This window comes from Corvus hawaiiensis, chromosome 4, assembly GCF_020740725.1.
Source record: "Corvus hawaiiensis isolate bCorHaw1 chromosome 4, bCorHaw1.pri.cur, whole genome shotgun sequence".
Classification (NCBI taxonomy): Eukaryota; Metazoa; Chordata; class Aves; order Passeriformes; family Corvidae; genus Corvus; species Corvus hawaiiensis.
The window spans coordinates 74043165-74057902 of record NC_063216.1 but is presented as its reverse complement, the minus strand read 5'-3'; the positions used below and the strand labels follow the sequence as shown (position 1 = coordinate 74057902).

At 37.1% G+C, this 14738-nt stretch overlaps 1 protein-coding gene across 2 annotated transcripts in view; it reads right to left on the bottom strand.

The window, feature by feature from the left end:
• The window catches only part of UPF2 (UPF2 regulator of nonsense mediated mRNA decay), a 53031-nt gene that overhangs the window by 4319 nt on the left and 33974 nt on the right, over positions 1-14738 (bottom strand). For both annotated transcript variants that reach the window (XM_048301122.1, XM_048301124.1), the window contains exons 16-21: positions 14477-14616; positions 13313-13417; positions 12289-12387; positions 11449-11616; positions 6839-6980; positions 3060-3180 (exon numbers count right to left, since the gene is read on the bottom strand). In XM_048301122.1, coding sequence (XP_048157079.1) covers positions 3060-3180; positions 6839-6980; positions 11449-11616; positions 12289-12387; positions 13313-13417; positions 14477-14616 — 775 coding nt within the window. The remainder of the gene's footprint in view (positions 1-3059; positions 3181-6838; positions 6981-11448; positions 11617-12288; positions 12388-13312; positions 13418-14476; positions 14617-14738) is intronic.

Sequence of the window (14738 nt, the reverse complement as noted above, 5' to 3'; positions counted from 1 at the left end):
TGGTTTGCCAGCCTGTACCTGCATCCCCAGGGGAACTTTGGACACAAGCAGGCCCTTCTTTACTATACTTTCAAAACAGCAACGAATTTTGAGGTTACTGCTTTTAATAAGGAGAGGTTTAACAAGATAAAATCCTTGGTAAGGCCCCGCTTCTGAACATAAGACATAATTACAGGGAGAAACTTGACTTTCTGGATAATCAATGTTTTTAAATAGATTTTATATAATGTGGTTATTTTCATTTCACTTTTAAAACCAAGCCATTTAATGGATCGCAATCATCTTAAACAAAGGAAAACCACTTTATTTTTTAAGAAGCTGTTAATAACTATAAAATTCTATTTTTATGATAATCCCAAAAAAATTACTTTAGTAAATTTTGTGTTTCCTGAAGGTAGCAGTTTAATAGCCTGAGAGCCAAAGGCCTCTCTTAACGCACAAATGCTACAGAACTGGAGGCAAGAGAGAAAATTGTTTTCTTCCCAGTTCTGCTGAAGCAAATCAAGGAACTGTACTTTAAATGGAGTCACAGTAAATTATCTTTAAGGCCAGTCAGCCTTAAATGTACGAGTCCCAGAAAGAACCTCCTCCTTACAGGATTAGCAGGTCTCAAAACCCGAGGCAATACAAGCAGGCAATTCCAAACAAGCAGGAATAAACTCCCATTTTTGATCCAGCATTTTGCACATACTAAATAATAAGAAATCTGACAAAACCTGTAAATCTCACCGCATTTACTTTACAGAACAAAGACATTAAGAGAGGAGAAATGAAGTTAAAACTGCAAAAGATTTATTTTTTAAAAAAAATTTATGGAGGGCTAATTGCTTAGTGATCAAGGCCAAAAATATATGGAAGAACCCAATGCTGCCTTCATTAATTTCTGAAATTAACTGTTAGAATAGGTAGATTTGGATTTAACTTCCTAAAAGGTTTTCGAAACACAGTGCTTAGGGCATGTTTAGCAACACAAAAGCAAAGGTAAAAACAACAAATCAATTTCTCTGCTCTTAACACTACCTGAAATGCAAGAAAGGCCTCATCCCTACCTCAGCTATCAGAACCTGTCACATTGTACATTACTGTGGAATCAAACAGGAGATTTATTTGCTCCGATTATCCCTAAACTCAAGAACTTTAAAATAAAAAAGCTGCATACCTTAAAGAAAGCAGCAAACTATTATTTCTAGTAAGTTTGAGTTATTTTGCAAGATGTTAACATTTCAGTTGTGCTCATGTACAAAGAAGCAGCAACAATACAACACAGTGTACTTAAGGAAGCGAGACCATCTGTGTTGCACACGTTGGTTCTATGAGGTAGGAACGTGAAACCTTCTCTAAACAGGTATTAAAATTAACAGCTCAGTTCCTGTCTGCTCTCACATAGATCCTCCAGTATCCTCAGAATCCACAGGGTAATTTTTTAACAAAGCATGAGGGGGGTCTGGGCAGAGACGGCAGAGCAACCTTTTAAGTCAGAAGACAATTTTCAATATATCCTATAAATCAGAGGCTCTATAAAAATGTAGGCAACACACAATCTGTGCTAGTGGGAAGCCAGTGGTGGACCCACAGCCTCCAGTAAATAAATGGAGTTGAGAAAAGTACTATTCCCTTACTGCAGGCTGAGATGGCTCAACCAATGCATGACTGCCCAGCAGAGCACTGCAGTACACAATAAATAAATACACCTGCTCAAACAAACCTGGTCTCTGTTCCAAGGAGCTTATGGATTAAAAGGAACAAAGGGTAAACTCCATCACACCAAACTACATCAGAACTGCAAGTCCATGGCACTTGAGTAAGCAAACACTACTCAAACTGTTTGCTGGACAACATCTGACCTACTCCACAGAGAAATCCTAAATGATATTTTCCCGATAACATCAGAATATAAAAAGTTTTCTAAAGAAAATAATTTAAAAGAAATCTACAGATGTCACATCTACTGGTCTGGCTGCTCTATTTAAAGAATAACTGCAGCATGCAGCTCGTGCCTGAAAGAACAAAAGGCTGCAGCTATTTATGAAACACCTGCAAGTATTGTGGCAATTCAGTGTAACTGAACACTTTGTATTCCTAAAACAGCATTAGGTCACAGTGATATGAAAAAGCTAAATGGAAAGCACTGCTCATTTTATTGAGTTACATCTGGTTCATTTTTAAAAAACATTTATTTTGAACTACAATCTTTTTAAAAAAAGATTTTTTTGTACAAGCAGTGTCTGTATGAGGTCTCAGTGGAGTGAGTGATCATCAGGACATTATCAAATGATCATAAATATGTACCATGAAGAAGTTGGAAATGCTACTAGAACACAGAAATAGTACATTACATTAAGTTACTTGCAAAGACAGACCCATTAAGAGATAAACTGTCCCTTCCCAGTTGCTGCTCCTATCAATCCACCTTCAAAATGAACTTGCAAAGAAAGAGAAACATGAAAGCAAGTCTGCATTTCACCCAAAACTCTGTCTATTCAAATGTGTGCTACAGGGCTAATTTAATGGTTTACTTGCCAGCTTACTCTGAGTGAGAAAAGACACATACTAACACCTCATAACAACTATTAAACAAACTGGAATGACTCTTCTCATGTTAATGCTGGTTTTAGGTACGCTCCTGCACACCATAAATTGAAAGTTCTCCTCCCCCTTCCCCACCTTTGCTATATTTACTTTCCTTTCAGAGCATCAAATACAGAGGAATAGCTGTCAAATTCACAACAGAAAGAGCATAAAGGGAATTTCTGCAGATACTTAAAAAAACCCCCAAATCTCTCCCCCTCAAGCAGACTTGCATCTTTTCCCCTACAAAAAGAGGCTCAGATTCTGCCAGCCATTTCACAATTGAAAAATAATCTTTTGGCTTCCAAACTGTCAAGGAGATACAGACCCTGTGTCAGAAGCACAAAACACTGGTGGCATTTTAAGAGAATTCTTTAGAATAAAAACAACTGCCCAATGCATTCAATACAGAGATCACTATCTGTTTCAATTATGAAGGTAATTACTTGCCTAGAACCAGAATTACCACATTTAAAGGAAGATTGTCCTACCTCCCACCGGTTTTAAAGATTAGATCTGCATTAGGTGCTCCCTTCGGATGCTGGTAACGAGGCCGCCGCTCACGATTAGTATTTGCTGGAGCTGGACGCTGTGCCAGAGACTGCAACATTTCTGGATTTCAGGCAGAAGAAAATTAAATAGAAGAAAGTTAAATACATTTTCTGTGCATAATTTTACAGAGGAATTTACACAAAAACATTTCACTGCCATTTATACTTACACTTTGCTATAAGAGTTAACACTCCTCAAGTTATTCCAAAAAAGTTAATTACAAAAAGTTATTAAATTGCATCGACAGCTTCGATAAACCCAAGCTACCCCACAACATGAACTTGCATCTCCAGATGTTCCTGCAGAAGGAACTTCCAGCAATGGTTTTCATCACAGATGCTCAAGAAAGGGCCTGTGACCTTTTCTTTCTCCCCAACAAGCCACCACTTTCTTCACCAATGATCAGGAACAAAGACTCACAAGCAGTATGAGGGGCCTCTACATTAAACCTCCCTGGAATAGTAACAACTGGACAATGCTGCTGCCAATTAAGGACTCAGCAAGAAACCTGTCCTAAAATTAGGCATTGCCAGTCAGGTATTTAAGTCTAAGCTTGGCATAATTGGATCCTTTTCCAGGGAAGACAGGCACCTGAAGAAGGTGACTCAGCTGACCTACATTGCACCAGCTGTCCCATGGATGGAGTTTTTCACTTTATCAGCAGTAGGAATAACTTGGTGGGTGCAGAAAGCAGCCCACACTACCCAGTTTAGCCCTGGACAGCCAACTTCTAGGCAATTTAAGCTAGGATAGTATCGTATTTTGACATTTGGTAGAACTTAATTTCTAAAATTTTATTTCATTTTTTTAATGATAAAAAAAGGTCTCTTTACCAGGCTAAATTAATGGTTTTAAGTAGCCAATATAATTACAGATACATCACAGGAACTGCCAGGTAACCTCTGCCAATCTGTTAATTCATCTAATGGAAAGTATTCCTGACAGTCCACCTGAGCGAGGATCTACATTACTCAGCAAACAGACAGATGGGATAAATGAAGGGGAAAAGTGGAATAAACTGTTAAACAGATTATGGTTGAAAGTCTGCTCTGTCTGGTTCTCTAATCTCTGGTAATCTCATTGGAGACACACACCCATCACCTGCTACACACGAACTTCCACTGCTCTCAGTAGGGCCAAACTAGAGATTAATGAGTTTCCCTCACCATTTACAAAATGCAGGTGAAGCTTTCAGTAAAGGTATCCACCCAGTCTTGGAGAAACTGGGAAACTGTGACTGATTTAACAAACAATATCTGTGTTAACAGTCAATGACCCTTGTATTCATGTTTTGTACCCTCCCCATTCAGCACTTGGCAAAGGCAAAGGAAGCCACTGAACACATTGATAGTCCATATTTGTAAACATCATGAAACATTATCCTTCCCAACAATCCCGTGTGCCAGGAAGGGATGTCTGGGGGCAATGAGGAGACTCAGGAGGAAAACCAGATGAGGGTACCCTGCCAGCCAGGTATGAGCAGCAAGCAGTGAATGAACAAGTACGTGCACATCTGCCTCTTCTGTTTTCCACACGGGAGGTGAAATATGGGACTGGGAAGTTCAGTACTAGAAAAGGTAACAGAAGGCAGAGATGGCAGGGGACCACAGCGTGTTTTCTAGGCTGAAGGCACATCACCAAACCCCCTTGATTTTTTAGTGAAGAAACAAAAATAATCCGCACAGAATAGTACCAGTCTAAACTAGAGAGCCACCCAAGTTCCTAATAGTTCTTTAAATTAAAAAATGTTTGTAATATAATAAGCTTTGCTGAAACATTAAATCATTATCTGACACTACTTTGAAGTACATTGGTGAATTTCCATCTATTAGCTACCCCATGCAGATGAAAAGAACAACAAGCCCATGTGCAAACACTGGGACAACCCTGAGGCATTCCTCCAGAAATTGAGAATTCTTCCTCCCTTGGTAACTTCAAAGCTTGAAACAGAAATTTAAACCCAACACTTTCATTCAGTGGGTAGGTACCAACTTGTCACAGACAGGATGACTCTTCAGAAGTAACAATCAGCTGCACAAAAGCTAAATAAAAAACTATTCCAAAGGCAAATGTAATTTGGCCTGTTTAATTTAGCCTGATTAAAAGGTCCTTCTTAGTTTGGTTTTACTCTGTATATTACCCAGGTTAATAAGATGCATCAACAGATGTTTTAAAATGGGATGTCAATTACGGAAAACCCTTTTTCCTCTGTGTTGACTTCCTTCTTGTATTAACATTTTATACACAGCAACTAAATAAAAATCTATGAGAAAAAATTTTTAAAAATGCCTATTACCATGTGTCAGTTGGATTTGGTTGTCTGATTTTGTCCAACAGAAATGAACCAGTGTGATCCTTTTTCAGATAAAAAGCACAACTGCTCACAATAAAATCCTACATTAAAGAGGTTCATTTTATAGATATCAACAAAGTCATACAACAGGGCATAAAACCCTATTGCCTTGACCAGTAGAAATATCAGAAGTATCTAATGAGGAGAAACCAGCAAAACGTCTGAGGCATCTAATTCTAGAGTCTTACTCTTTCTCTTCCTTTTTTACAAGTGGGCTTTTTAAGAACAGAGTGTCTCAGAAAAGCTCCTGAGCTAATTACCATGTTTCACACTATGAATATATTGTGTTAACATTTCAGAGCTCTGCAGACACTCACTTTGGAAGATACTTCTTTTTACAATTACAGGTTTAGTTTTGGTACTATCAAAGTTCTGCAAGGAGTACTGGATTCTATAGTGGTTTTAAATTAGAACTGCTTTAATTTAATTATTTCCCACTTCTTGATGAACAATGACCTTTCACTAAATCCCTTAAATGAGATTTCCTGCTAATTAACTACTTACACTGTGATTAGCACCTGACTACAACATCTTTACAAAAGAAAAAAAACAGAGCAAAAACTTGAGATGTTAAATGGAAACAGTAACATAACACAAATTTTATTGGGCTGGCTTTGTTTACCATCTGAGTAACCAAGGGAAATTGAATCTGAAAAAAACCAAAACGGAAAACAAATCACCCAACTACTAAACACATCAAGTGCACCTGTTTGCAGACTGTATGATCTGCTGCATTCACTGCTTGCTTTCATCTGTCCAGATTCCCAAATGCCTCATTTGCATGTCTTAAAAGACCAAATTAATCATGTAACCCGTATGAAACTATTTTGTTAATACATGCTTATGCTCCAGATTTGAGGACTCCTAGAACCTTTACAGTATGAAGCTGAGGTAACATTTTGTAATTCTCTGGTGAAGGTTACCTCAGGACTTGCAAGTCTCAGCAAGACTAATGAAGAGTCTGAATACTACTGATATCTAAAACACCTATTAATAGCTTAAAAGCAGAGTTTAAATTCACCTTGTATCCAACTCAACTGTCTTGCAGTAAATATCAGATTGATTTTGTACTACCTTAATTTAAAAAGAACAATCTCAGTTCTTCCCCTTTCCCAAAATAAATGGAAATGCTGAAATTTGAGACCCACTTGAAAACTCCCTTTCATGGAACAGCTACAAAAACTTCTTCAAGTATAAAGACCAGGGAGGAAACAATGAATGACTAGAACCAAAAAGATAGGTTTCCCATAAGTACTGCAAATCAATATTTAGAACTTCAGCTGCTAATCATCACAAATAATACTTTCTGCAGATCCACAAAGGCTCCCCTGAAAATAAAAACTAAATACATGGTCATTTTCTTACCCTGATAGTCCTCTTGTTCCTGCCGTTCATTGATATCTAAAGTGAGCTTTTTCATCCTCATTCTCTCTTCCTGTTCTGCTTGCTGTTGGTTCCAATGGTTCGCAGCAAGTTGGGAAGACATCGGTACATTTAGGATCTTAAACTGCAAATGAAAATAAGTTTTTAAGTGCCCATCGGAGAAAAAACCCCAACCCATACAAAACAGTCCAAAACACAGAAATGCTATGCTTATTTCTAGGTTATTTCAATGAGATACTTTCTACAGAAGTTTCTGTGAAATGTGTTTTTTGTTGGTTTGGTTTTAAGCTCTTTTTCACCTAAAGCAGCATGAGAAAATGCAAGACCTCCTAAAGACACAGAGAACACACAAAAAAGGCTGAGACCAAAACCTACTACACACAGTATTCATGGGAACAAAACTGACTTTCTCTAGGAAGGCATAGCCATATGCTTTATTTCCTATTTTCATACCAGCTGATATGCCCACAGAGAATTGCACTGGTCTTGAGATAAAAGCACCACAGCTGGCTCAGAAAGCTGCATCTCCCTATTCAGGTCTCTTCCTTCCAAAGAGATGAAGCCCCCTGAGTAGAATTTCTACCATTGAAATGTTCTACCAACATTTCAAGCATTCTAGACATTCCCTGGCATTCCTTGGCCAGTACTTTTCTTTTTAAGAATAATTCTGGCTCCCCAGTGCTTCTTATTAGTCTGAGGACAACCACGGTGTCAGACTGACCTTTTCCTCCTCCCCCATACCCAAAGGTGCCCACCACACATTCAATCCATTATCTGATTCGCCATAAGGTAAACCAGGTAAGCTTGGCACTCCTACAGAAGTACCCTCTCTCTGGAAATCCAGTTGGTGTTTTCAGGAAGGTGTAAGGAAGGCGATTTTTTGTTCCTCAGACTCAGAAAATCCAAGTTGCTACAATTTTTTTTTTTTTTTTTTTTACAATTGTTCCAGAACAGAGAAATAATTCTTAATCTTATCCCCAACTGAAACAACAGTTCTCAGAATACCCTTAATGCTAAAGTTTGCAAACATTTAGAATAATCTCACTTCCTCCTTCAACTCCATGTCCATTAGAAATAAGTATCTGTGTGCCAAAAGAAGGGTAATACACTTAAGGATAATCAATCTCAATATTCCATTAACTACTCTGAATCCTGCTGCTTGTTTCATCATGGGAGATGTATTTCCAAAGAAACAGAAGCAAATTCCTAAGTGTTCTTTTCTGTTACACTGCCAAAAGCTGCTGAGAGAGAAATTATCAGAACCTCTGTTGAGAAGGTTTAAAGGAAAAGCAAAATCCTCACCACCTGCGGTTAGTATTTAATGCAATAATCCTTAAAGAATCTCAAGGTATCTCAGAGAGTAATGCCCCACTAGCAGCAGAGTGATGAGTGTGAGAAGATTCCAAGTACTTAGATGAAGCATTTGAAAATAATGTGTTTGAAACAGTTAAGACAGACTCTTGCAAAGACCCAAGAAAAACCTGGGTACAGTAAATCCCTAAACCCTACCAAATACAAGATAGATTTAGATGAGTTTTTTTGTGGCTGGGAGTGAGAGTAATAGCATAGTATATTGAATATAAAGATGAGCTTGTTATTAAGGTGTGCAGGGAAGAATAGAAATGGAAGTTGAAATTTCAAGAACAAAGAAAGCTCTGGTTACTTATTGCTGAGTAGGCTGTGTGTGTTCCCAGATATCATCAAATGAACTTCATGTAAACTACACAAATAACTAATCCATTAGCAGTACTTCATGATAAAAATCATTCCTAAGCTTCACCATTAAGCTCCTCATCCATTTTAATACATCCTTTATATTTTCTCTGTTCTATGGATTTATCAGCTTAATGGGATTGGTGTTCTCAGACAGGATGCTTGAAGTAGAAAAAGAGAAGTGAACTAAAGAAGGGTGTAAATGAGAGGAACAGATACAGAAAAACAACAGCCTGGCAATTCACCACTGAGTCACTATCTCAAGGCAATCAGCTGCCACCTGAAATCAAGTCACTGATGACAATTACTACAGGATATGATGATTACTGAGCAACTGAAACATTTCCGATTTGCAAATAGTGAAGAGGTGTATCAAAAACCTCTTATTAAATCTGTGAGATGGGGGCAGGACAGAGAATTACACTTAAAAGATGTCAAACTGAAAGAAGATCAAAAATGATTATTCAGAAGACTACACTACAGATTTTATAAAAATGCCATGAGATAAAGATATGAAGACATAAACAAGATAAAGAATTTCACATTCAGGGAGAGATTTGACAATTCCATGGATATTATCATTCTTTTATGGAGCCTTGCTAAAAATCTTTCAAAGGGAAGGAAATCTTTTGTCTCAGGTTGTAACCAAATTTTTTGACTTTTCTTTTTACTGTCTATACCTCATTTTAGTTCACACCTACCTGGCATAAAACTTCTTGGTTCAGAAACACCAAATAGTATTACGTAGAGATCAGCTCTGATCCCTTATGATGACAACATTATTTCCCCTTGCTCTCTCATGGCTTATGGATAAATCACAATGCTATCATCTTAATTTCAAATAATCGTGTTAGGTTCTACTGCTACTAGTTGTCTAAGTTTTGAGGATAAAATATGGTGTCCTTGGCACTATCAGCCTGCAATGACCATTAATCTGGGTATATGCAGCTGCTAAATACCAGTCAGTTGTTCTATTACTTCAAAAAAAACTACTTGTCAATGCTGCCCTAAAATCTGGGTGGACACTGACACATGAATGGAGTATTTGGCAACTGGACCTCCACTACCAAATGTTACCCTCGGGAAGGAAGCACAGCATGATCCATTTTCCTAACACTGCTTGTTTCAGCAGCACCAAAGAACACAGAGACCAAAACCATTACTAGCAGAACAAGCAATTAGGCTGATGTCATTTATCACTCTGGTGACTGTGCAGATGAATTTACTTACAGCCTGCCAGGCCACTGCAAACTCTTTTGGCTGTTTTTAAAAGCTGAAAGCTTACAGCTATACCTTAACAGTGAAGTATGCATCCAGCACTTCAAAACTCTGTGCACATTCTGCTCATGCAAATTTAAAATAAAGCACCGTAAGAAGAAATAATTATTTTCTTTTCAACTCCACCTCTTCTTTCCTGCTTATTTTTCTATTAAAACTCTGTACCAAAATACATTTTTTTTTCTGAATACAGAACTATGGACAAAGAAGCCTTTCATTAACTCAAGAGCTGAAGAAGTCTATAAAGCAACTGTTTTCTACATTTCTAGAAACACTGAGAAGAGTTTTGGCAGGAAGAGCCTACTCCCAAAACCAAATATTGGGGGAGGAGCAAGGAAAACTCCTGAACAAGTTCTGCTTTCTTTTTAAGTCACATGTTTGCAATATTTTCCCCTTTACATGGAATATGAAGATCCCAAAATTCCTTGTAACTACAGATACTCCTAGTAAATTATCCGAAAAAAGCTAAACAACATTTTTTTAAAAATTGAGTTCTCTTAAACCCTTTCTCAGACCAACAACCACATTTAAAAATCTCCCACTCAAAGCTTTTGTAGAACTTTGTACACCACGTTCAAATTCCAGGAAAACAGAAAAACCACCTCCTACATGGATTTTTGAAACGTGTTTCATATGAAAGAAGAGAAGGAGCCTACTTCAGGTTTATACACCTCAACTGCTACACTACTGTCACAATTTAGGTAACAAATGTAAAAACCAAGTAGTGACATGGATCTAAACACTTGAAAGGCTCAGATGCATGGCATGAAACAATTCCTTGGGTATGCTTTCCATACAAATTCAGAGTAATTTATTTTCATCATCAAATTATACAACCAGAATGAAAAGGTTTCTTTAGAACACCTAAACCATGACGAGAAATACATGTGGAATGTGTTACGTAAAGATTTGTGTACTATGGATTTGCTGAGCTAGGAAAATTCAAACACACACTGGAGAAAAGAGCCAAGACTAACATACAGCTCAGCTGCATGAGGCAAGGAGTTAGTTTGTTTTATCAACCTGATTTCCACTTAAGTTCCTGCAAGAGATTCACTCAGTGCATTCTGGAATAGCCCCCTATGAGTGTCTTCAGAGATAATGACTTTTTTTTTTTTTTTTGCAAGTTGAATAAATTCAGCCAAGTGGCAGTTACTTAGGAAATGGAATTTAGCAATGACCATATATCTTGACTTGAAGCTGAAAGTGTTTTCAGAAAAACATGTAGAATCTTAAAAATTCCAGAATATTCCTTTTTCCTTTCTACTCCTTTCAATGTTCAGTGGCAGTTCACCAACCACATCTCTTAATCTTCCACAACTATATCTAAAATACATGCAAGACATACCACTGTCCTACTGGTATAATCACCAAATGTAAATAGTAATGGTATAATCTGACCATAGAATTTTTCTACAAGAATTTTCTACCAAGAATTCCAAGAAATTATATATGGTATTTTCTATTTGTCAAAATGAAGTTGTCTGTATCCAATTTGGAGAAACGAAAGAAGAAATAAAAATTTCTCTGTTACTTTTTTTGAAGTGAAAGGCCTTATTTTTTTTTTTTACACAGTATCTATACCTTACATAAACTCTTACCTGCTGTTTGTTGCCTTTTCTTGTTAACATGACAAATGGCATTGTGTCCCCAGACTCTGACTCTCCTTCCCCACCTCCAAGTGGGGGGCCCTTCTTCAGCTGACTTTTGAGGTGCAGAGGAATAGCAACATCCAACTGATGCACTTTAACAGATTCACCACTCCGTTGCTATTAAAAAAAAGTGAATTCTATAAAAGATCAGATGCTGACACAGTCAATCAGGCTGGAAACAATCTGATTTTCACAAGTGAGAAAAGGTTTAACCTTCCAGGAAAATGAAGGAATATATAAATACATTTATTAGGCTTTATTATATTTTCCTTTGGTTTTCCTTGCTTGAGAAGGAAGTTACAGGGCAATCTCTTAGGCAAAGAAATCTAGAGACCTGATGAGACACACTGTGGAATGTCCATTCTTAGTTCATGATTTTTTTGGTACATCTTATTAGTATATTTATTATACAGGGCTTGCTGTACTCAATACTTACATATTTACCAGATGTGACTACAAAAAAAGGGTACTAAAAGGTTATGTAAATTGAAATGTATCTGCATTTTAAGCCTATTACAGCCTAAGATAAAGGCAGAAGTGTTGCACAGTATCTGCTGCAGTTATTCCTCATTCTGTAAAAGATACGTCAGTATATCATTCACTGGACAAACAATACAATTAACAGCTATTTTACTAAAAGCCAAACATCAACTGCAGAGAAGAGGTCAAAACAAAGAAAAAAAAAATCTTCATTCCTTTAGTATGGTAAGCTAAGCATTAATCACTTAGTTTAAGAAAAAAATCAACACAGTTAGCTGTACATTAAATTAAGAAAATAACTATTTATACCTGAAGATTTTCCAGCATCATTTTATCCAAGGCCTGAATGAAGTCCTCATCCTCTGCACAAGGGACATGCTTCAGTCCTCCTCCTTTAATCATTACTTCCTATTGCAATGGGGAAAAATCATCCATTACATTAGTTTCAGAAATATGAATATTCAGTCTAGAAGTGGCAAATATCCTTATTGCTTCTGTATCATACACAATCAAAAGGTTTATAAAACCAAATTGTTCAAGAAAGAAGTTTTCAGCCTTGATTATTTTCTTGAAAGGCATATTTCCTGATTTATGGTCACTCATAATATGGTCACACAGTTGTGTGTGTGTGTGTGTGTGCAGGTGCATGGACACATTCAAGATGTGGCAACAATACAAATAAAAGTCTCTATCCTTAACACACCTATTTTAACTCAATTTTCCACTAAGTCCATAAAGTTAAACGGTATTTTCAAGACAAAGACTACCTTTCAAGTATTTGGAAAGCAAAACATGACAACAAAACTGTCTGAAGTCAGCACTCCACATATTGTTCTATTGTGTTCATTATTTCCTTACTATGCAACGCAATTCAAGGTAAACCAGATGAATTCTTTAGTTGCAAATGCTGTAATTTGTCAATCCTAAATTCGTATTTTAGGACTTTTGCACTTTTTAGCTAGCATCTTTTTCTGTTTTGAGAGCCAGTGGAGGGTAATTAGTTTACCTTTTTGTATCCTATCAGTTTGCTACTATTGCTGGCATTATAAAACCATCATTTACACGGTATTTTCCAGTCTAGCTACCTGTGAAAGCTCACAGTCTGGTGAAAACATGTTTTAGTAAAGTTGACAGCATAAATATTTTCAAAAGGTAATAACCAAAGTTTGCAAACATGAAAATAAGCGATAAAATGTATTTGAAAGAATAACAGGAAGTGTCCTTGCTGTATTTTCCCAGATATGAGGAAATATGAGCAGCATTGGCAAAAAACATTCAGTAAAGAAAACCAAAGATGCAAATTCAATTCACTTATCTCCAGCTCAATACATACTGTATTCTCCTCATCGGTTTCATTTTCCTTATTGGAGTCTGTAAGATAATCTGTGTTTTCTTCCTCCTCTTCTTCACCCTCTTCTTCCTCATTGTCAGAGCCCTCCTGAAATATTCAATTTATAACTGATGACTGTTTTAAAACAAGAAGGACAGCTGGTTTCTCAAGCATTTTCTGCACCTTTTCTAAACTCTTCCCATCCAAACTTGCTCAGTTCAGTCTTGGTAAATTTGTTTGTTATGGTTTTTATTTAATGTTTCAGTCTGAACTCACTCAGCTTTACCTGCTAATTTCAGAAATGTACAGCAGAAAATGGAGTAGTGGCTGATACACCAGATGGTTGTGCTGCCACTCAGAGGGAACTCCACAAGCTGGTAAGAACTCATGAAGTTCAAAGAAGGGAAATAAAAAGATCTCCAGAGGTGCCCTCTCCACCCCCCAACTGTTTATGATTCTATTGGTACTAATTTATGGGTGAAGGAACAAACCCAGCCAAACTTCAGGACCTTTAGTGCTGAGAGACATATATTGAAACAAAGTTTATTAGTAAATCAACCAGCCCAAGCATATGGAGAAAAACTGTTCTCTATTTCCTTGATGAACTCATTTTCTTGTAACAATACCATTATCATGCCAACTTTGCTGTGTCACAGTGACAAGTCAGAATTTCTACGTACTTGTGGTTTTTTTTATTGGCTCCACCATTTTTGATTCAAAATATTATTAGTACAGTAAACAAGGAAGGTTTTTATGCTCCATAAATCTTTTATTTATTCATATTGCATAGGCATACCCTGAACACCTGTTATCTTTCCTAATGACTGCTTTGACATTTAGTCAATACATTTGCTTCTACAACAGAAAAAGAATGTCATCTGAAAGTGGTTTTTTTCCATGCCAAAAGCTGAAGGTATCTTTTTGTTGAGAAGCAGCACATACCCCGAGCAAAGTTGTCAGGTTCAAGTTTCTGCCAAAATAAGGAATAAGCCTCGGACACTCAGTTTTCCACACACAGAACTGGGATGGGAATATCCTCACAGTGCTGACTGGGCTGTGCACACCCACATTTCACCCACTAACTCTGTGACTCAGAAGGGCTTCAGAAACTAACAAGCAATCAAAATCACTTCTTTTACATGAGGCAAGGTAAATGATTAAGTTCACCTCTTCTTCTGGGTCATTTACTTCACTTTCATTTCCAGATTGTTCCTCTGTCTCTGCTCCACCTTCCTCCTCTTCTTCATCCTCTTCCAGATTCTCCCCTTCCGTAATGGAATCTTTGGAATCTTTGTCATTCACAATTCCTGAAATTTGGAAAAAGAGAATGATTTAGAACATCAGAAAACATATAACCACTCAAGTTATACGTGGAAGATCACTTAAAAAGTCCATTGTTACTGAGCACTGAAGCTTCCCATTAGTCATA